Source organism: Trichechus manatus, unplaced genomic scaffold (genome assembly GCF_000243295.1).
Source record: "Trichechus manatus latirostris isolate Lorelei unplaced genomic scaffold, TriManLat1.0 scaffold00006, whole genome shotgun sequence".
NCBI classification, from domain to species: domain Eukaryota; kingdom Metazoa; phylum Chordata; class Mammalia; order Sirenia; family Trichechidae; genus Trichechus; species Trichechus manatus.
The window spans coordinates 11035925-11059843 of NW_004443942.1; the positions used below are offsets into that span (position 1 = coordinate 11035925).

The 23919-nt window shown below is 45.4% G+C and overlaps 1 protein-coding gene across 1 annotated transcript; it reads right to left on the reverse strand.

Moving 5' to 3' along the window:
- Positions 1-833: 833 nt before the first annotated feature.
- Positions 834-1728, reverse strand: LOC101354986 (mas-related G-protein coupled receptor member X2). The gene is given in 3 exon segments (XM_023736994.1): positions 834-1210; positions 1213-1437; positions 1440-1728. Coding segments are annotated over 3 exon segments (891 nt in total).
- Positions 1729-23919: the final 22191 nt, after the last annotated feature.

Below are 23919 nucleotides of genomic sequence, written 5' to 3' on the forward strand. Positions count from 1 at the left end.
GTAGCTGCAGGGGCTGGCGAACTCAAGATCAGCAGGTCAGACAGTGGGCCTCTGGCTCACAGGCTGTGGAGGCAGATGAATCCCAAGACCAGTAGGTAAGATGGCAGGCTGCTGGCTCACAGGCTTGGAGTCTGACGAATCCCAAGATCAGCAGGTAAGCTGCTAGCTCAAGTCCCAAAAACCAGAGGTAAGATAAACAGGAGCCAGTTGCAGAATCCAGAGTGAACAAAAGCCAGCAAGTGTGTCCAGAAAGTCCACCTATATTGGATGGAAGCCACACCCTCAAGGAAAATCCCTTTAAACTGATTGGCTACTCACAGCAGATCTCATCATGGGGGTGATTACATTATATCAGATCTAATCACAGGGGTGATTACATCCTTATCTGACTGTGCAAACTACATCCTAATTGCCAAACCACTGAGAATCATGACCCAGTCATGTTGACACACAACCTTAACCATCACTCCTGCCAAACTTAAAGAACGCTGCTTTTTTGGGTTATGCTGAATTTTAATTCTTTTAATTACACTGAGACAGAAATTGTAGGGAAGAGACTTAAAAAACCTGCCTAAAAGATAACATACTTTTAGTCTCTATCAAGTGCAGTAACCAAAGAAATTTAGATGTTTTCTGAGCTGCTTTCAGCCTTCTGCTGAAGCTGGGATTCTTCAAAAGTGGGACCAGTCATGGAATCCAGCATTGGCAATACTCACATGGTGATAGGGCGGAGGTCCCTGAATAAGGCAGTCCTTGAGACACTACATTCAGTGTTTATTTAACAGGTATTGTCTTACTTAATCTACACAAAGAGGAATATTACCTTACCCATTTTAAGAGCAGAGGCATAAGGCTAAGAGAATAAAATCTCTCAAGGTGATAGGGGCAAAGTTGTTTCCAAAGCCATATCTATCTGAAAAAGCAGAACCTCTCAAGCATTCCACTGCACTGGCCCCTGACATTTCCATTGTTTCTTGAGTGAGGCTTCCTCCAGGTTCATCTACCTCAGGAGTGTCCTACAGAGCTTTCTGGAGAACCATCCTAAGGCTCTGTGGCAGCTGCCACCACTGCCCTCGCTGTCTAAAGGAACCAACAAAGAAGTAAATGATGGGGTTGGCACAGCTGTTAACACAGGAGAGAAGCACAAGTCAGGGAGAAGGTAACATATCAAAATAACTCTGAATCCAGAATAATAGGAACCAATGAATGCGAAAGGCAGGCCACAGAGGAGGAAGACCAACACTGTGATCACTACAGTCACATAGAGCCTGGTCAGCGTCTTCCTCTGGGAGCCATAGAACATCTTCACCAGCAGAGACAGGCTAGATCCAGAGAGAGTCACAAATAGGAAAATCAGCCACACAGCAAGGCAGAAATCATATGACACCAAATACCCACAGTACCAGATGGGGCACAGGACAGACAGGCGCTCAGTGTAACGGGGCTGAGAATGCTCATGCCCACGATGTAGGCAAACACTATCACGGTGTCGAAGAAGTCGGAGATGGAGATGAAGTTGGTGTGGAAGAAGTCGATGAGATCCATCAGGGAAGGTACAGTTAAGGAGCAGAGGTATAGGAAGTCAGCCCCCGCCAGGTTGAGGTTGTAGATGGAAAAAGGATTCCTCCACAGGCAGAAGTCCAGGAGCCACAGCACAACCGTGTTTCCTGCCAGCCCACTGAGGGCAATGGTGAGGGTCAGTAAGCGCTGGAACAGGTACTCCTTCATGTCATAATTTGGAGGAAAGGCCTCCTTACTTCCATTTGTTGGTGGGTGTTGATTCAACCAGTGTGAGGAGGCTGGATCCATGCTCAGAAACCCTCCAGTGGTGCCCCTGGAATACAAACAAGAGTTGAACACCTGCTGTATGATCACTGATTCTCAGGACCTCCCTGCTAAGTGGGAATTACTGTCCCTTTTTAATGGAGGCGGGAAATGGAGGCCTGCAGAGATTAAGCAATTTATCAAAGGCTGGGGAGGCCTGGAGCCTGGATTCAACCTCAGTTCTCATTGACTCTAAAGCTGTGTTCTCCCGGCAGTGGCACATGCCCCTCTGGCACGGACTATTCTGTGGTCCAAACATCTCCCGCACCTTCCTGAGGCCATGTCATATCCCCAGTCTGTAAGTCTAGGACAGGCTCTATGGGACAGTGACAGGGTTTAGAGTCCAACATTCCTTCTGTCCTGTGGGGTGTGGGTGTTGGCAGAAAGTCAGAAGCCCCAGGCATGAGCCATGGTCCACTCTCAATGACAGAGCGTGTCCATCTGTCAAGAAGGAAAAAAAAAAAATGTTTTAAAGACCTGAGAGAAATGTGACCTCTTGCTATGACATGTGTGACAATATCCAGGTCTCTTGTGTTAGAAATATTGCAATGTGTAAACTTTATGGGGACAGAAAGAGCTTTTCTGTTGTCCATTTCTGTGTTCCCAGTGCCTAGCTCTGTCTGGGAGACACAGTGGGTATTCAAGAAACTTTTAATCAACAAATGGCCACGTGAAAGAATGAATGAGGAGTCTGAGGGTAGTTGAAAATTGGGGTTAATGTAAAACAAAAAATTTTAAGTGGAATTATTCACCAGAAAACACACATGTAAAGGAATGAAGAAAATTTTATTCATCAATATTCCTTCTATTTAAAGCTCTATGTATGTTTGAAAGAATATCTTACACCTGCACAAACAACCGATGATGGCCACCCTCGTGCCTCCAAACCAGGGAGGGCTAGCATATGGCTTTACTGAGCAGCTGGATGTTTTAGTACACAGTTTATGGGAAGGCTTTAGGGCTAAACTGAATTGCCCTGCATTTTAGAGAGAACAGGGAAAGGTTGGAAGATGAGAAAAAGAGGTGGCAAAGCAGCTGAAAAAAGGTAGTTGAAGCATGGAACTACCTGAGGGGGATTAAGTGATTTGCAAGGAAGTGTGCAATATGAACCCACCCATTCTCTCCTTCAGATGATTTTGAGTAGAGTTTGTTTTACTGCTTAAAGCATTTATAAAGAGGGTCTTAGGGGAGGGGGGTTGGAAGTAGAAACAGTGTTCATTTCTACAACATGAAGGGCTTTGGATGAAAAGATAGATCATGTGAATGAAAACTTGTGAAGGTGGATTAACACATTTGGGTGAATAAATAATAGCAGCTGATTGAGCACTTACCAGGTATTTGCTCTATTAATCCTCTTAAAAGCCTGTCATGGATTGAACTGTGTCTCCCAAAAATATGTGTATCTATTCGGCCAGGCCATGATTCCCAGTATGGTGTGATTGTCTACCATTTTGTCATCTGATGTGATTTTCCTATGTGTTGTAAATCCTACCTCTATGATGTTAATGAGATGGTATAGGCGGCAGTTGTGTTAGTGAGGCAGGCTCAGTCTACAAGACTAAATTGTGTCTTGAGGCAATCTCTTTTGAGATGTAAAAGTGAAGTGAGCAGAGAGACAGGGGGACCTCATACCACCAAGAAAGCAGTGCTGGGAGCAGAGCACATCCTTTGGACGTGGGGTTCCTGTGCAGAGAAGATCCTAGGCCAGGGGAAGATTGATGAGAAGGACCTTCCTCCAGAGCCAAAAGAGAGAGCGAGACTTCCCCTGGAGCTGACGCCCTGAATTTGGACTTCTAGCCTACTTTACTGTGAGGAAAATAAATTTCTCTTTGTTAAAGCCCTCTACTTGCGCTATTTCTGTTACGGCAGCACTAGATAACCAAGACAGAGCCCTATGAGCTAAGTACTGTTATTATCCCCATTTTGCAAAGAAAGAAACTGAAGCACAAGGAGACTAAGTTATTTGCTCCAGGACTCATGCAAACAAGTGGCAGAGCCTGGATATGCACCCATAGGTCTGAGTCAGTTATGCCCTTAACAAATCTTGCAGTCCCACTGCCAGTGTATGCTGTCAACTACACATGGAAAGAAGTAAGCAAGTAATGGGCAAGTCAAATCCAAATTAGAATATAAAAAGGATGAAGGCACCACTCTAGGTGCGGGAGGGCAGTAATTTGGGAAGAGCCTTGGTTTCTGACACCTTGGATCCACCAGTCCAGATCTAATAAACTTCTTCCTTATTCAAGTCACTAATATAACGAGTTTGTCTTAGAGTAGCCAAAGTCATAAAATTAAAATACCTACCAATACCTGTGTATTCCTTATTTTACTACATTTGATTTTCAAGCTATTTATGATGTCAGTGAGACATTGTCCCAATAAAATGGCAGTAAAGAAGAAAGGTGCAAGCAGAAAACAAAACACAACTCTTAGTAGATACACTGAGAAATTAATCCAATCACATTGAGAAGGCAAGAGTTCTGGTAAACACCTACTGTGAGGAGGATATAATAAGACGTGATGGATTCTGTTGTTCTTTGTCATCCTGTCTATCCTGCATGGGCCCCAGGTGGAGATGACTCTTGGCCTCATCCATGGGATCCCTTCCCCACTGGCTCCTGGTTGAGTAGCCAAAGGGAGATACTGACACAAATTTGGAAGGCAAGAAGTGAAGGTTATGGGAGTTTTTTTTAATCTTTCTCTTGTCTCTCTCTCTCCTCGGCTATAGTTGACAATGGCACTGGCAGTGTTATTCTACTTGTGGGTCTCTGCTACAGCCACAGCTACATCTGCAGCCCTCTCTGAGTTCTGGTAACTTCTCCTTGCCTCTTAGGCCTAACAAAGGTAAGAGCTCCCCACATTTTCTTGCTTTGTAGGCTTCACCATCCCTTGCAGATTTCTTTTACTGGTACCCATCTTTGTAAATTGTCCCTTCATTAAACTGTCTTCTGTTATCCCAGTTTGGACCATCTGTTTCCAGCTGGGACTCCGACAGATACACAAAAGGGAAAACTTTGGAAAAGCAAGTAAAGCAGTGAAACCTGGGTTGTTAACAGCACTTTAGTTTTGGGAAGCTATGTGTGTTCGCTATTGTGCTCCCTAAATGAGGGAAAGCAGCAGGTTTCTCACCATGGCAGCACATTTAAATGTTTAGAACGAAGGGGAGAATATAGAAAGAGGGTCTAAGAAGGAGAACAGTCCCAGTTTCCCCCACTCACATCTCCCACAGTCAAGATTGCTGGCACCCTTTCAGGGAACATCTAGCTCAATCGGCATAATGTAGTTCATAAAGAAAATGTTCTACATTCTACCTTGGTGAGTAGCTTCTGGAGTCTTGAAAGCCTGTGAGCAGCCATCTAAGATACTCCACTGGTCTCACCCCTTCAGGAGCAAGGGAGAATGAAGAAAACAAGACACAACGAAAAGATTAGTCCAAATGACTAATGGACCACAACTACCACAGCCTCCACCAGACTGAGTCCAGTACAACTAGATGGTGCCTGGCTACCACAACTGACTGCTCTCACAAGGATCACAACAGAGGGTCCTGGACAGAGCTGGAGAAAAATGTAGAACAAAATTCTAACTCACAAAAAAAGACCAGATTTACTGGCCTAACAGAGACTGGAGAAACCCCAAGAGTATGGCCTCCAGACACCCTTTTAGCTCAGTAATGAAGTCATCCAGAGGTTCACCATTCAGCCAAAGATTAGACAGCCCCATAAAGTGAGAATAATGGGGCACAACAGTCCAGGGACAAGGACTAGAAGGCAGGAGGGGACAGGAAAGTTAGTAATAGGGAACCCAAGGTTGAGAAGGCAGAGTGTTGACATGTCTTGGGGTTGTTAACCATTGTCATAAAACAGTATGTCTACTGTTTAATGAAAAACTATTTGTTTGTAAATCTTCATCTAAAGTACAATAAAAATATTAATAATAAAAAAAGAGTGCTGGTACCCAAAGTTGCTAAGAGGGGGCTTCGTGTCTTCTGCCTTTTCCTAATGGAACCCCCATGGCTGCCTGAACGTTCCACTCCATAGTAGAACGATGCAGATGCTGACTAAAGAGACAAATACAACAGTGACTTTCGGAAATAAGAGTTCTTGATAAACTCTTAGCTTTCCTCCATTCTTATTGCTACAAGTGGAGAGCTGACCTGTTGGGAAGCTAAGAGCCCTCCTATAATTGATAGTCTCCAGTTGACACTACTTTTTCTTCTTCTGGATAGAGAGGTGCCTGCAAGAGCTGGAGTGAAATCTGGTGCCTGAGCTAGGCTTATCAAGATGCTGGATAGCCCTGTGATTTCCTGTGCAGGGACCCAGTGGCTAATTAGAGCCCAGCTACATTAGGTCACGAGCCCTCATGAGATGTTTCTCAGCATTTAGTCGAACGCCTATATAACATCTGTAATTCCACCTCTCCCCTCCCCACCTCATCCAGTCCCCTTCCCTGTTAGTGATTGTTGTTCTGGAGACTTTGGCAGCCAACTCTGCACCTATTAGCAGGGCTAAGCAATGTGAGCCCACACTGGAAGGCTTTTACAGCTAAAGTATAAAGCACACCTTCCTTTGCACGTTATTCAAGGCCCATCATGGCCTGTTCTGACCTCCACCCTTTATCATAGCAGTAGTGCATGCATGTTTACGATTTATTTCCAAGTGACTCTGAAGTATATCAGATAAAAGGTGAAAGTCTTTTGAATCCTATTCTCTAGGAGAAGCAACTTTTTACCATTTCTATTTTTAATTATTTTATTAGTTATGGTTATAGCTTTGAATAGTAAAATTTTATTTGTTTCTTAATTTATCAGTGTTAGCAAGATCAATCGTTGCCCTTTGTAAGAAATAAAGAGGTAACACACACAGCAGCCGCACTTAGCTCCCTGGGAAGAGGTGAGAGAGTGTGTGAGAGTTGGCTTCACTCAGGGTGGGGTTGGACTCTAAGAAATATTTACAAAAGAAAGTAATACCAGTTGTATATAAAGTCTTTCAGAACTCAGAAGAGGGAATACTTCTCAACTCACTGACTAAGTTGGTCTAGCCATGCTACCAAAACTTGAAAAAAAAAAAATCCCAGATAAAAAAATGATAGACCAATATCCTTTATGAACATTGATGCAAAATGCCCAACAGTTTGAGTGGGTTATGTCTGCCAGTCCTCATTAATCCTTTAATTCATCTAACTGTTCAGTCTGGGGGACTCAGAGGTGTATTTGGACCATGGGAGAAGTAGGAGGGCCAAGGCTTTGAAGATCTCTGGAGAGTTTCTGCTGGAGTCAGAGCTGACTGAAATCCCTCTCAGGTCCAGGGTGTGCATCTAGCCCCACTCAAATCAGCATGCTTTATAGAACACCAGCCATGTTCTAGGCCCTGTAAAGGAAACTGAGGACGCAGGAGTGAAGACAGCAGGCATCTGATTCTTTGATAGCAAGAGTGGTGGGGGCAAAGGAAAAGGAAGTGGAAAGGAAAGGGGTTGGTGAAAGTACATCCCAGCAGCATCCCTCACTCTGGAGGAGTGGACTTTGGTGTTGGGCCAGGGGCACCTGGTGGGACACAGCGAGATGTCTGTGGTAGGCTTCCTGATCCATGGAGCAAGGTGGCTGCAATGGGCTTGCTAACCCACCCATGGAGCAGGAAAGCTGAGCGCCTTCAGGAAGGAGGCTGCTGGCAGAGTGAGGTGCCTCTGGGCACTTGATGATGGAGCCATAAGAGCCATAACACCAGCCAGAGTGGGTGGGGCAGGATCCCAGGGGCAGGCTGCAGAGGCCTTTGCTCGGTCTGCCTGCTAAGGAGCAGAGAGCTGTCTTGGTTGGAAGCTGTATTGATTGACGAACTGTTTCCCGTCTCCTAAGTTGTTCCTGTTACTTCCAAGTTGATCCTGATCCTGAACTGTAACCTGTTACTTCCGTAATAAACCTCATAATTGTGAGTGTGGTCTGTGAGTTCTGTGTGGCCATTGCAAAGAATCATTGAACCCAGCAGAGTAAAGAGTGCTGTAGGGGGGATGACTGGTGTCAGAACTGGTAAAAAGGTTGGAGAGTGGAGGTATGCCTGACCTCCATCTCATAGGAATCAGCTTTGGTGATTATCCTCCTCCCTCATGAAGGTAGGGGACTTCAAATGCCACTAGATTTCAGGAATGGAGTCGGACCTCTCCCATCCATATCCTCCAGTGATAGCCTCCTCCTTTCCTGTATGATTGTCTTCCCCATTTAACTCTGAGTTCTTGGATTGGAATTTCCCTTGTAGTGCCTCACTTTGTCATCCATGCCACCTTCTTCTCCTACAACCTGGACCTGGGCACCCTGCTGGCCACGAGCAACGAGCACTGCCTCTCTGTCATCTTCCTGTTCTGGTGACTGTGTCACTCACTCCTGATACTCACTGGCGGCGGTGTGCCCTGTTCAGTGTCTGTCCCTGCTGATGATTCTATTCAGAGGGGGCAGCTGTGATCTGCACCGCTCCCTTGCTTCCGGGTGCCCAGAGCTGGAGCTCATTGTGTGTGTGTGTGCATGTATGTGTATATGCATGTGTATGTATGTACATGTATTGGTGTGTGTGTATGTGTTCTGCCTCAGTGTGCTCATCATTAGAGAGTGGAGGTATGTCTGACCAGTGCAGCTTCCAGTGGTGGGTGCCTGCCAAGCTCTCCATGCTCATTTTGTTCTCTGCCCTCATTTTCCCTCTCTGTGGCGTGCTCCTCAGCATGGTTAGCTTCCTCTTACAGTGTACAGATAATTATTCTATCAAGAGCTGGATCTATCTTGCTTTAGCTTGGAATCTCCTGTGTGAAAGCAATGCATAACCCACCCTATACTTCTTCACTGCCTCTCTTAGGCCATAAAAGCAGAGGGGAAGGGATAATATACCATCAAAGATGGTTCTCCAGAGAGGCCTGGAGATTGGGGTAGGTAGTAGTAAGACAGGGTGGGGAGAGTTTTCTAGAGGGATCAATGGAATGACAGCCTGTGAAGCAGGGTTTCTGTCTCTGGTGGCTACTCCGGTGGGAAGCACAGGGTGTGTGACACTTCCTCCCGGACACATCACGGAAACAGCCCCTTCGGTAGATTGGATCCCCCTACTCTTTAGTTCCTACCATTTCCTCTATGAAACAATTAAAAAACAAACAAAAAAGAAACTAAAAGAAAAACCTGAAATTCCAAAAGCCCCAAGAGTCCTGAGCAGTATAAATAAAAGATAAGTTCAAACTTAGATGCTTTTTATAAAAGCAACCAGAAGAAGAGAGATTATCTATAAAAGAGACTTCTATGAATAAAAAGAGAAGGCAGATTACAACGGAATAACATCTTCAAAGAGTTGAGGGAAAATAAATACAACCAACTAAACTCTTGAGGAGTGAGGGTGAAGCAAAGACAGAAAATTTACTATTCCATGCCCAAGGAGATACTTTAGGAAGACGGAAACTAGACCTACAAGGAAGGAATTGGGATGTAAGAAGTGATGCTGAGCAAAAATAATTAAACACGTTGTCAAACTTAAATAACCATCCACTGTAAATAACAATACAGAGAAATGAAGATGGTGAACTTGAGAGAGTTACAAACAAAGGGGCAGGTCACTAATGATGGGACAATCTGACAGGATTTCCTTCCTGGTATCATGCCACGGAAGTTCCCAACATCACCTGTCTTGTTTTCTTATAAAAAGTGTTTAATCAGGATCTAATTATAAAACAATCAGGAAAATCCAGAATGTGAACATCTATCAGAGACCTTACCTTGATTCTTCAAAAAAAGTCAATGGGGAAAAAAAACACAAAAAGATAGGGGAGCTTTCCTGGATCAAAAGCCATAAAGAGACGTAACAACCAGATGCATGAACCTTGACTGCATCCTAATCAAAACACAGGATAAAAATCAGATAAAAGACATTTTGGGAACAATTAAGGAAATTTTAACATGGACAGTATAAAACCAGTTGCCGTTTTGTTGACTCTGCCTCAGGGGGACCCCATGTGTGTAAGAGTAGAACTGTGCTCCATAGGGTTTTCAATGGCTGATTCTTCAGAAGTAGATTGCCAAACCTTTCTTCTGAGATACCTCTGACTGGACTCAAACTTCTAAACTTTTGGTTAGCAGCCAAGTGCATCAACCATTTGCACTACCCAGGGACACCCATGGGCTGTAGATTAGATGGTATTATAGAATATCATTATTTTTCTTCACCATAATTCCACTACTATTGCGTGGAAGAGTATTATGTTTATATAGTTACTACAATTCAGCATCAAAGCATTTAAAAAACTAGAATTTCACATGGAGAGAGAAAGTATCCCCAGTAGTATTAGGATCTTAACCAGGCATGGACTCTTGTGGTTCTAGGGCACCTCTGGAACCATATTTTGTAGGGTTATATGGAAACATTTGACATATATATATGTATATGTATATATATATATGTTTTTGAGTACATGTAACTTATAAGTATATATTTTTATGAGTACATTAATATATTAATTAAACTTAATATATTAATTTATGAGTACCTTAATATATAATTAATGTATTCATAAAAACATATATTTACATATAAAATAGAATCATAAAAGCATATATATGTGCTTCCTGCTTTTATTATATGTATGAGTATGTATTTTATGAGTACATTAATTTACTCATATCCCACCTCGTTCTAAAAGGGTGAAGAAGCTTTTAAGAAATACATACAGTAAAACATAAAACAGTTGAGTAAACCTCAGTGAAAAAAAATTGAAACTTAAATTACAAAGTGTATGCCGTAAAGTCCTGTACAAATTTCTGAGTTTCCTATAACCAAAGCAAAAAGGAAAACAAATAGTTTTCAGGGTCCACTTGGAATATAATTTGGGCTGACAGATTGAAAGTAGGTATGTTCACCCAACCATTCATTCGTTAGTATGTGCATTAGCAATCACCTACTATGTGCAGGCCTGGTGAGACCCAGGTTCTGCTGTCAGGCATGTGAACTCACACGTGCCACAGATGGGAAGGGTGCTGCAAAGAGGTCTTTGCAGAGAGGAGGGCCTAGCCAGGACAGGCAGCCTGTCTCAGCTGGAATTCTAAGAGCCAGTGAGATCTGGGCTGGTGGCAGCTTTCTGGTGCTTCCCTGCTTTATAATCTCATTCTGCGCCTCAGGGTGGTGGGACAGGGCATGTTGATCACTTATTGCAACAGAAGCGCTGACTGAATCTTCAGTTGTTTGATACATCTCAGAGCAGAAAACTTGGGATTACCCAGCTCTGCTTTTGAACCCTGGGCCTTCAATGTGTTAGCTGTGTGACTGTGACAACTTACCTGACCCCTTCGGGGCTTAGTTTCCTCAGCTATACAATGAGGATAATACTACCTATCTTCCAGGGTTGTTGTGGGTATTAAATAATAATAACAGCAGCTAACTTTATCCAGTGGTTGCAATATGTCAGGCGAAGCACTTTACATACATTACTTTTTAAATCTCGTAACAATCAATGAGGTAGTACCCCCATTTTACAAAAAGAGAAAAGACACGAAGATTAAGCCACTTTCCTAGTGAAAGTGGCAAAGCTAGGAATTAAACCCTGCATTCAGTAATATATGGTATATACAAGTTTATAGTTGACTGGGTAGATAGTGTCTTTGCTTGGTTGGTTTTTATCAAATAGTAAAATAACTTACCCAAGGTCATATTTCCAGTATGATGCTCAGGAGTCAAACATAGATTCTGACCCTTAACTTCTATGCAATACTTATGTGACCTCCAAACAGTTGCTTCACCTCCTTAGGCCTTTGTTTCTTCATTCACAAAATACAATCTGTCTGTAGTTCTCCCAAGAGTGTTGTGAATATCATTTGATAAACTGTTACATGCTTCACAAACCAAGGCATTGGTGAATCCTGGGTCCCCGGCATATGAGCTGTTGGAGGTTGAGTCGTTTAACCTTTCTGAGCCCCAATTTTGATAATTTCGATATCTGTTAAACAATAAGATATATACCCCATGGAATTGTTGGCATGTGGAAAGAATCTGGTAAAATGCCTAGCACATAGATGCTCAGTAAATAGCTATTATTCTTTCAAATTTCATTGTCAAATGTAAAGATAAATTTAAATACTCATTGGAAACCTTAACCTACCTCTTGTTACTGTTATAACCCTGGGTAAGAAATTTTTTGAGGGATGCTGAACCAGCATAAAGCAAAGAGCAAGCTTTTAATAGTTTGGCTTCTGGTTGTTGATAAAAGGGGACAGAGACTGGAGGAACCCCCGAAACTATGGCCCCCAGACACTCTGCTAACCCAGAACAGAAACCATTCCCGAAGTCCACTTTTCAGAAAAAGATTAGACAGGCCTATAAAACAAGAAATAACACACAATAGGAACGTGCTTCTTAGTTTCATCAAATGTACGAGACCAAATGGGCAGCTCCTGTCCAAAATCAGGATGAAAAGGCAGGAAGGAACAGGAACTGGATGAATGGACACAGGGAACTTGGGGTGAGAAGGGAGAGTGTGCTATCACATTGTGGGGATTGCAACCAATGTCACAAAACAATATGTGTATAAGTTTTTGAATGAGAAATTAACTTGAGCTGTAAGCTTCTGCCTAAAGCAAAAAAAAAAAAAAAAAAATTAGAAAAGAAACATGGCATTACCATATTTTGCCACTAGATGGCAGTCAAGGTCATTGCTGGGATCGAGTAATGCTTAGGCTAGGAGAGGGCTCATGCCAATGACTGCTAGAAAAAAGCCTGAGCTCTCAAGTAGAAGTAAGTGTGTGTGTGTGTGTGTGTGTGTGTGTGTGTGCGCGTGTGAGAGAGAGAGAGAGAATATGAAAGAATGAGTGTGAAAACCACTAGGATTCCTGTGGCAGCTGGAGTTCGGGAAGAGGTCTCTGCCCACTGTCCACCTACCTATGTCAATTACAGTAGGGCAGTGAAGGGAACCCACTTTATTTCTGCTACATGGACATTATGGATGGCAGTAAGCACAGAATTGTTCCTGCCGGTGTATGCTGGTGTGTACCAAATTGACCTCTGGAGCCAGTCAGTGCTGGCCTCAAATCCTGGGTCTAGCAGGATTGCTATCGAATTTAACCTTACAACAGGTAAATTGCTTAAGCTCACTAACAATCAGTTTCCTCATTTGTGAAATGGTGATGTGTGCCTATAGGGTTGTTGTGAGGTGATTAAAGGGCACAAGTGAGCGCTTAGCGCAGGACTAATACCTGGAAAAGCTCAGTGACCAGCAAGGACATGCTCTTATCTTTGACGTCATCATCATCTTTCTTTTTATCCCATTATTATCCTACAAGATCTCTGAAGCTTGGTCCTGAAATCCAAATCCCGAAGGCCAACAGAGTCAGAAGCCACTCGGATGGCCCACCTTTAATCTCTGGCCTGCTGCCCCAAACGCTGGGCAAGGGACAGGGCTCCTCTGCCTGCCGCTGATACTGAGGGCGAGTCCCCGTTTGCACATCTGCTCCTGTTTCTCTATCAGAGCTGATATCTTGTGTAAACAGGGCTTGTGTACTCTAAAGCCCTATAAAGATGGAAAGGATTATTATATCTGGTATAATGCAAATCCCACAAGGGCAATCATTGGGACACAAAAGAGTGAGACTCATTGCCCCAGTTAGTCGGTTCCAGCCGACCACAGCTCCTCTCTCCGTCCTGGTTTTTCAGGGAGCCACAGTGACCTCCATGTCACCCTGCCCCGTTCCCCCTTACCGCCCCCCCCCCCGCCCCGGCTCCTTAAAGCCTGGCAGCCACCGAGTGAGCCCAGCCAGTCTGGTTCTCCCCAGCTTCCCTCCACGGGTTTTTGACGGGGAGTGGGGGGTGGGGGTGGGGGTGAGGGTGGAGGCAGTGGGAAGTGGCTGCCAGGGAGAGGGAAGTGTGTGTCTGAACACCCTTCATGAGTAGCCTGAAAATACTGGCCATGAAACCAAATCGCGGTGGAGCAAGTGGCACAGACCCGGCTCAGCTTAGACCTGCAGTTTAGGAGGCTGAAGTCTAACTTCCGGAGGGTGGGGCTGGTCCCAGGCGTGGAAGAGGAGACCCGCAGGGCCTGGGAGCCCGCAGGTCTCTGCACCTAACCAGCATTCTGTATGTAGGACCCATCTCGAGAACAACAGTGTTGGGGAGTAAGGGTCATGCCTGATTTATAGATAACTGTACAGTTTGGGTGCCCTGGTGGCGCAGTGGCTAATTGCTCAGCTGCTAACTGAAAGGTGGGTGGTTGGAACCCACCAGCCGATCCCCGGGAGTAAGATGAGGCAGTCAGCTTCCATAAAGATCACAGCCTTGGAAACCCTATGGGGCAGTTCTACTCTGTCCTATAGGGTCGCTGTGAGTCAGAATTGACTTGATGGCAGTGGGTTTGGTTTTTGTACCGTTTGGAATTATGCTTTTGGAGAATGGAGGAGGAGGCCTTGTTGGAGCAGAATATCCTGAATCCATACAGCAACAACCTGTCTTCTCACCATCTGCTATGGATTGACTCCTGTCACCAAGAAAGATATGTTGAAGTCCTAACCCCTGCACTAGTGAATGTGACCTTGTTTGGGGTAATAGGGTTTTTCTTTGCAGATGTTATCAGTCAAGTTTGTGAAGTCATAACGGAGTAGAATGGGTCCTAATCCCTTCTGAGTGGCATTTTATAAAAGAGAAGGACAGACACAGAAGCAGACACACACAGTGGGAAGACACCACGTGAAGCCCCATCTACGAGGCAAGGAATGCCAGGAAACAGTGGGGCTGCCAGAAACTGACAGAGACAAGGAAGGGTCTCCCCTTAGAGCTCACGGAGAGCGAGCATAGCCCTGCTATTGTCCTGATTTTGGATTTCTAGCCTCCAGAATTGTGAGGAAATAAGTTTCCGTTTTTTAAAGCCACCCACTTTGTGGCATTTTGTTATGACCGCCCTAGTAAATTAAAACACCACGCCTGTCATGCTAAACGGCTCCTGACTCCAAGCCTTTGCCCACACAGGCCTCTGTGCTTTTCCCTCTGCCTCTTCGCATCCTTCGTATCCTTCAAGCCCAGTCAAGTTCCCCCTTTGGAATATATCCCAGCTCACAGGGCTGCTTCCCTCATCCGGACTCCTGTAGCCCCATGCTCTGTCTCGGTCGTTTGACACATCACGTGCTGCTCTGTAGTGATGTCTATGGGTCTGTCTTATCTCCTCCTCTAGGCTGGGAATTCCCTGAGAGTAAGGTCTATGTCCTTCATTCATTTATCCATCCATCCATTCATTCAACACATATTTATTGAGCTCCCACTAGGTGGCAGCTTTTGAGAAGTTTGCCTCCCAGATGGCCGAGTTGTCATGAATTGCCCCCTCAACCCAGTGTTTCTCTAGCTGCCCCTGTTCTAACAGAGGCAGAATGGAAAATGGCCTTTGAAAGTGTCAAAAGCAATCTAGGGAGGTGATTAGAGATAAATGCATTGGACGAGAAATTGCGTAAGAAACGTATTTGGGAACCTGATGACTCACTCGTGGGCTGCGTGTGAGCCCTGTGGTTTTTACTTCAAAGCCCAGAGAGTGGCCATGTCATGTGAGCTTGGACACAGTTGGGAGAATTCCTGGAAGCCCTGTGTGTCGTGAGGAGAGGACACGAGCCAGCCCTTTCTCTGCCATCCTTTTCCTTCTCCAGAACATAGATGCACCCCTTTCTCCAGGCAGCCCCTCTGTGTAGCGTGAGTGGAGGCTGCTTAACTGACACCAGCAGCACAGCCCAGTGGGCACAATAGACCGTGAGTCAACAGGGGCCTGGTTCATGGAGCCTCCTGGCATCCTGGGTAGGTTCCTAGGTGTGTTGTACATCTTTTATGCCCCATTCCGTGTATCCTCAGCTCACCTTTGTACCTTGGCCATTGCTGTGGCAACCAGCTGTGTGCAGGTATAACCTGACAGCACTTCGCCTGGTCTGCACAGAATAGCTCTTGACTTTTGACAACATTTATGAGCTGTGAGATCTTGGGCAAGTTGCTTAACCTCTCTGTGTCTCAATTTTATCATCTGGAAAAGAAAGATGATAATGGAACCCACTTCATATGGTTGTAGTGAAGGTTAAATGAGTTAGTAAATGTGATGTGCTTAGAACAGGCCTGGTCATTATTGCTGCTACTATTACTATATCAAGGGCTGGGTGCTAGAGGGAGACCTGGGTTTCCTAGCTCCAAGTCTGCCAAGTTCAAGCCTGACTTGGTGTGGGTGGAAGATGATTTCCATCCTTAGGCCCTTGGCTAGGGGTGGGGGATGGGGAGAAACTAGCACTTATTAAAGGCTCAAAATCTCAGAGAATTCACACAACACCTCAAGAAATAGATGCTGTTGCTAACTCCTTTTTAGAGATGAGGAAACCAAGGCTTAGAGAGGTTATGAGACCTGCTTGAGGTCAGGTGGCAGAGAATAGCTGAGCCAAGGCTGCAGCCAGACCCAGTGAACCCTCAGCCTGATCCCTGTAGCTACCACATGAGGCTGCAGAGACAAGACAGGGAACAGTGTGTCCCTATTGCTACCTGATTGATGGTGTCCAGCAGAAGGAGAGAGATGGTAGAGAGGTGCCTCCCAGCCCCTGCACCTGCCTATAAATACAGCAGGCAATCACTTGCCAGGTGGTCTGAGAGGAAGGTGGGGCCCTGGGCACTGCTTCCCCAGTGTTCAACCAGGGGGCTGGGCTCTGAGTGAGGTGGGGGAGGGGGGATCTGTTGGAAAGAGCACTGGGCCAGGAGTCAGGAGCTGGATTTCAGGTCTAGCTCTTTTACTAACTTCCTGTGGGAAAGTGCTTTCCCCAGTCCAGGCTGGTTTCCTCAGCCTCCGTGTGTGTGTGTGTGTGTGTGTGTGTGTGTCTGTGTGTGTGTGTGTGTGTGTGTGTGTCTGTGTGTGTGTCTGTGTGTGTGTCTGTGTGTGTGTCTGTGTGTGTGTCTGTGTGTCTGTGTCTGTGTGTCTGTGTCTGTGTGTCTGTGTCTGTGTGTGTGTGTCTGTGTGTGTGTCTGTGTGTGTGTGTCTGTGTGTGTGTGTCTGTGTGTGTGTGTGTGTGTACTGGGATGTCAGTGCTTGGAGCTGACTCAGGCTGTTTGAAGGGACAAGGGTACCCTCTTCATTCAGAACAGTGCAACTCTTACGATAATAACAGAAACATTTACTAAGTGTTCACAATCTGATAGGTTTCTAGGCCCTCGGGGTATATCAGTGAACAAAATAGACAATGACTCCTACACTTCTGGAGGTTACCTTCCGGCAAGGGGGAGACAGACATAAATAATACACAAAATAAATAAATCGTCTAATGTGTTAGAAGGTGAGAAGAGCTCTGGGGATAAAATAGAGTGAGACAAGGGAAATCAAGGCTGATGGGGAGGCAAGTTCAATTTCATTTAGGGCAATTAGGGTGGGCTTCATTGAGAAGGTGACAACTGAACAACGACTTGAAGGAGGTGAGGGAGTGAGCCATGTGGATATCTGGGGGGGAAGTGTTCTAGGCTAGGGAACAGCCAGTGCAAAGGGCCTGAGGCAGATGTGAGCCTGGCCTGTTTGAGGAACAGAAGGAGGCCAGGGTGACTGGAGAGGTGGGAACAAGGGACGGAATAGTAGAAGATGGATGTCTGGGAAGGAGTTGGGAGCCAGATGAGGTAGGGCCCAGTAGGGCAGTATGAAAATTTAGGCTTTTATTATGAGTGAAATCGGGAGCCACTGGGAGATTTTTGAGCAGAGATGTGACATGGAACTTTACATGCTTTAACTCACTTAATCCTCACCCTCACAGCAACCCTGGGAGGCAGGAAATACTGTTTTTCCCAGGAAGCAGCACAGAGAGGTTTAGTAACTTGCCTAGAGTCATTTACCAGTAAGAGTGGGATCAGGTTCCAAACCAGGCAACCACCCCAGAGCCTGCACCCGTAGCCCCACCACACTGCCTCTTGGCACCTGCATCTTAGCACTTAGGTTTGGCATAAGATTACATCTGAAAGAGGTTCTGCACTAAAAATACAGTTTGAAAGCTCTGCTGGGTTAGATCATTTCTGGTATCCACACTGGCTCACACCTCCTGGAACTCGTTCATCCATTCTGCAAATAATGATGGAGTGCCAGGCGCTCTGCCAGCCGCTGAAGAACCAACAGCGAATAAAAGAGTTATGGTCCCTGCCCTCATGAATGTCAAAATCCAGTGTGGAAAAAGATGAAAAAGCAATAAAACAACAAATAAATAAAATAACTACATTCTATGATAGGGGCTATGACAGAAATAAATATGGTGATGTGATCGAGAGTAATCTGGGGACTGCTTTGGATAGAGGGGTCAAGGAAGGCTTCTCTGAGAAGGTGACATTTAAGCTGAGCCCTGGAGGATGAAAAGGAACCAGACCTGTCAAGAATGGGGAACAGCATTCCTGGCATAGGGAATAGCAAGGGTAAAGACTCTGAGGCAGGGAAGAGGTTAACTTCTACTGTGGCTGGCACACAGGGAGGGAGAGAGGAGAAGCTGGGTTTATTCTAAGTGCAAAGCCATTGAAGAGTTTTAAACATGGGTGAGACATGATCAATTTACATTAAAAAGATCACTTTGCGCCTGAGAGGAGAATGCCTTGCAGGTGCCAAGGAGATCCATCGGGAAGCTATTACAGGAGAGGATGTTAACTTGGCCTGGAGGTGAGGGAAATGGACAGGATGAATCAGAGCTGAGGGGGAGGGATGCAGGGGTGAGAATCACAAGAGTTCTGCAAAGCATGAAAGAGACCCGGTTTTTCCACCTGGATAAGGTGGGTGTTCCCAGAGATGCCTACCCTGAGATCATTTCCTGCATTACCTCTTTTTGTTTTCTAGGATCTGCTCAAACACGAGAAGTTCATTCCTGCCCTGGGGCCTTTGCATTGCCTGGGATGCTGGTTGCTGAGCTCAGCTGGTTGGCAACTTCTTGCGATTTGGGATTCAGCTCAGCCGAACCCGTACCGTCCGCTAGCTAAGCCTTACTCACATCCTCTCCACCCAGGCACTTTAATTTGTATTGTTTACTTTCACTATTTGAAAGGATCTTGTTCATTTATCTGCTTGTTTTTTCCCATCTGCTCCCACTAGAACGTAAACTCCATGAGGACAGGCAGCACCTTTCTGTCTTGTTCTGCATCTTTGAAGCGCTCCCTGACTGGGGTGGTCCGGCAGTGCTAAATCTCTCCACCAGAGGGCGCTCATACGTTTCCGTTTCCGTTTCAGTTTCTGTCTGAAAAACTCTCCAGGAGTAGAACAAACAGAATCCTGATTCAGATTTCACAATTTACCTAGCTGAGTACATGTACTGTCATGTTTTATGCCTTCTATGCTTCTGAGAGTTAAAAATGTTTTTCTGTGGGACTACAAGATATTACATTGAGATGGGAGCAAAGGAGACTCTTAGGGATCTTGTTTGCCGCTGATACCTCTTCCCCCCGTGCTATGCCTAGGTTGCCTTTTTCTTGAAAGAACCTGTGTCTATGTCTCCAGTGACTATGCCCAGTGCTGGATTATCTTCAGACACTATGGGGCATAAATTAACATTGCTTGCTCATAAAACTGCATTTGGCAATGACCCAAAGATTTCCCAACCAACTGGGTAACACTTCAGTTTGGTTTGATGAAGGCTGGTAAGGGATTAACATAATAATAAAAGAACAGAAACTGCTGGTTGGTTGTTATCACTGTTCCAACTGGAGGCAGCTGTGGAGTTGTGGGAAGCGCGTTGGGCCAGGTCAGAAGACGTGGGCGGTGAGTCCTGTTTTGAGTCCTGGCTCTGTCAATTTCTAGCTGAATGACTGTAACTCTGTAAGCCTGTCTCTTTTGTTTGTGAGGATGACAGTGCTCTAATGGACCAAAAAGGTGCTTTATAAACAGGTCTGCAGGTAGTGGTGGTGGAATGGGGTATAATTATAACCACGGCTAACATGGTCATGTTTGAGACCCCCTCACACTTAAACTGAAGGCGTCCCTGTGAGACAGGGACTCATGTGGAGTTAAGAGGGGACCCAGGAAGTGTCTGGACATTTCACCTAAACTTGGACGGGGTCCAGAAGCAGATGCTGAGAGTTGGGGAAGGAAGTCAGGGAATCAATCTCAGAGTTAGGAGGAGAACAAGAAGGGATGGGTCAGGCAGAGGGAAGATTCTAGGAAAATATAATGACTATTTCTTGTTGCTGGCACAGTGCAGACATGGGCAGATTGCATTCAATGGTCAGGTATAGGGTGGATATTTTGTAAAAAATTTTTTCTAATAGAAAATGTGTTGACTGTAGTATAAAAAGCTAGGGACACTTATTTGTCTTTAGTAAGCACTTTGGTTATTTTTTCAATAATCAGCCAGTGGTGCCAGGGAGGGGCATCATATCCCTGTGGCTCCTAAAGACAGACCCTTGGGCAGTGGGTGAGAATTACACAGAAAGGCAGATGGTGGCTGAAGATATGGATCAACTTTTAGCACATGTTGGACAATATGAGATAGTGAGCTCCTCATCACTGGAGGCATTAGATGATTGTATCTCCAGAATGCCCGAACAAATGATTCCTGCCTGAAGTATGATTGTATGGGTGGAGGGTGACCTCTGGGTTCCCTTTGGCTCTGATAGTCTGAGACGCTGTTCTTCTCTTGTTCAGCCCTGGAAATCTCTGGGGAGGATATTTCAGAGTTGTCCATTCTGAGCAGACAGCTCAGAAGAAGACATTCCTGGTTATTCCAGTCTCTGGAGGTGTTTGGGAAAGTCTTGATCGAAGAGGAAATCTCCGGGGCGTGATTAACGACTCTTAGGTTAGCTTCTCCCCTCCTTTACAGCAGCCTCACCCAGGGGCCTTTCCTGGGGCCTGGTTTCTTTGGCACACATAGTAGTAGAGAATATGACACAGCAGTTTCATATCTTGTGCCTCAGCTGGGGTAAAACTGAAACGTGAAACAGATGGAACCCATTATAATCTACAATTGAATTCCAAAGGGCTGGTCCCCTAAAAAGGAGCCCTGGTGGCACAGTGATTAAGGCGCTTGCTACTAACCGAAAGGTCAGCGGTTTGAAACCACCATCGACTCCGTGGGAGTAAGATGTGGCAGTCTACTTCCATAGAGATTTACAGCCTTGGAAACCCTGTGGGGTGGCTAAGACTCAGAATTGACTCGATAGGTCTGGGTTTGGGTTGGGTCCCCTAAAACGTTGTCCTCCAACCAAATCATCTGAGCTCAGAGCCATGAATGCTCTGAACTGTATTTTTGTTGTTGTTACTTTAAGACTGGATCAACAAGCTTTTTTTTTGTGATTTAGGTGAAAGCTTACAGAACAAATTAGTTTCTCACTAGACAGTTAATACACAAATAGTTTTGTGACGTTGGTTGCCAACCCCGCGAAGTGTCAACACTCTCCCCTTCTCCACCCCAGGTTCCCTGTTTCCCCATCCCTTCCTGCATTCTTGTCTTTGCTTTTGGGCTGCTGTGCCCATTAGTCTCATATACATGACTGAACTATGAAGCACATCCCTCCCGTGTGTTGTCGTTGGCCCTATAGACGTGTCTAATTTTTGGCTGCGGGGTAAACCTCAGGACTGACTTCAGTACTGAATTAAGAAGGTGTCCGGGGGCCATACTCTTGGAGTTTCTCCAGAACCGTCTTTTGAAGAAAAATAATATGCTCTTTCTCCTGCCTGCCATGTGGCTGAGTCCATTTCACTGAAGTCCACTGGCTTGGGACCTCCAGCCACATCCCTTTTCATACAGAGAATCATCTAAACTATGCATACTAACAATAATGGTGTCCATTTGCACAAAAAGTTGTGAATGACAAAGTGTTTCCCTGTTCACTTTCCTGAGAGCCTCAGAAGACTCCACTCGAGGTGGTAAGGGGGAGATGTCATTTGATTATATAGTTCAGGAATGTGAAACCCCACGAGATGCAGAGGTTGAGGCACTTGAGCAAAGGCACATGGTTTGTAAGGAGCAGATCCAGGACCTGAACCCAGATTTCCTGATTTCGGGTTCAGCTTCAGTACGCCCCTTCTTGAGGGAGATGGTTTGACTTCTTTCATTAGTGCAGCCTCTCAGAATAAATAAATCTTATATAAGGAGAATCATGACCATGAAGGCAAAAATGCTTCCCTCTTCTTCCCTCCCCCATTACTCCTCTCTTGTATCACAGCAGAAAATTCTGTAGGGCTCCATGGTGGTTACAACAATGTTCATGCCTCTTGTCACAAAGGAAGGCAGTGTTGCATAGAAGCTGAGAGCATGGTTCAAGCCCTGCCTCCTTTTCAGCTGTGTGGCCTTGGACAAGTTAGCCGACCTCAGTTTCATAGTGTCGACTTCCTGGGGATGTGGTGATGACTGAATGAGATAAAGCACTGGAGAGCTTAGCATAGTGCTCGGCACATAATAGGTGCTCAATAAATAGGCTGACCAGAGAGATATAAAGCAAGGACTGGTGGTCAAATTCTAGAGCTGCCAGGACTCCATTCATTCAGGCACTGAACACGTGCTCCATCCCAGGTGCTTCCTTGTACATTATTCCTTGACTCCTCCCAATACTCCCATGAGGCAGGTGTTCTTATTCCCATTTTACACACGAGGAAACCGAGGCTTACTTGCCAGCTAATACCTTTCATAGATGTCACATGTAGGATTTAAACTCAGCTTGGTTTGACCCTTATTCCAGTGCTCTACTAGTGACAAGAGGGTCACCAGTATGTAGAGATTGAATAGGATACATTATTAATTAGGAGTCATGATGGGGGTTCCTGAATTGGGGTGTTCAGGGACCAAGCCTCTGGCTGTGGTTCTGCCACAACTCGCTGTGTGGCTTTGCACCAGTCACATCACCTATCTGGGCCTCAGTGGCTTCATCTGCAAACCAAGGAGGCTGGACAGATTATCTCAAAGATATTTTCCAGCTTGGCCTGCGTGATGTTCCTTGGACTTCAGAAGAGATTGAAGTACATGGTCCTGGAATGGCGGAAGACTGACAACAGCCCTTGAAATCTCAAATCAGTTTTGCCTGGAAACCCATGCGTTTCTTCTGCATGAATTCAGAATCTGCCAGAGGAAAACTCTCTAATTATCCTACAGAGGCTAGCCTGGCTAGTAATTACCTCTATTATTTTTAATAGTATTTTATAAGGTGCCTTTCATCCGAGATCTCAAAGGGCTTCTCAGACATTCATTAACGAAGCCCCACCCCCTCCCTGTGTGGATGTGAAAGGCAGAAGCTGATTTCAATGTTAGAAAAGAAGAGGTGGGAGAGAGGAAAGGGAGCAGGATCACAGGAGTAATTTCACCTCTGGGTTCAAAGGAGAGAAGAGCAGAGATATACCAGGGAAATGCTCACCTTCTCAAGGGAGTTCATAGGATATTCGGTGAAGAGCAGCTGGATCAGGAAATATTCCTTCTCTTGTAAAAATCAACTTCTGTCTGCAAGTGCCTAGGAGAGAGTCATTCAATTGAGTCATTCTATTCAACTGGCTTCATTTCACTGTAGATGTGTTCATCAGCTATCCTTGGAGCTGGTTTCCAGTGTATAGGCCTGTGCTGGGTGATGTGAAGGATATAGATGAAGCAAGGGTTTCAGAGTGTCCCCATTGTGCAGATTTGGACACACTGGGGTAAGCACCTAGAGCAAGAGGGCCACAGGAACCTTCCAGGAGAGCCCTGATTGGCCACCTCAAACGAATGACTGATGCCAACCCTGTTATCCTCCAGCATGTGGCTGTGGCCAGTGGCTCCCTCAACACTTCCCTAGCAGTAGGTGGAGGGAGAACAAGTCTTGGTATGTATGCCAAGTCCAGGGATCTGGTTGACAGACGATAGAGAAGGAACATTTTGAACAGCTCATCATGGGGACCACACTTTCCTTCCCTTCCCACACCCCACTATCATAACCAAGCACCTGGAGCGGCACTTAAGGTGTTGTTGTTGTTAGTTGTCATTGAGTTGACTCCGACTCATGGTGACCCCATATACAACAGAAGGAAACGTTTCCCCGACCTGTGGCATCCTCACAATTGTTGGTATGCTCGAGTCCATTGTTGTGGCCACTCTGTATTTTGAGTGCCTACTAATGTAGGGGGTTCATCTTCTAGCACTATATCAGGCAGTATTCTATTATGATCCATAGGGTTTTCATT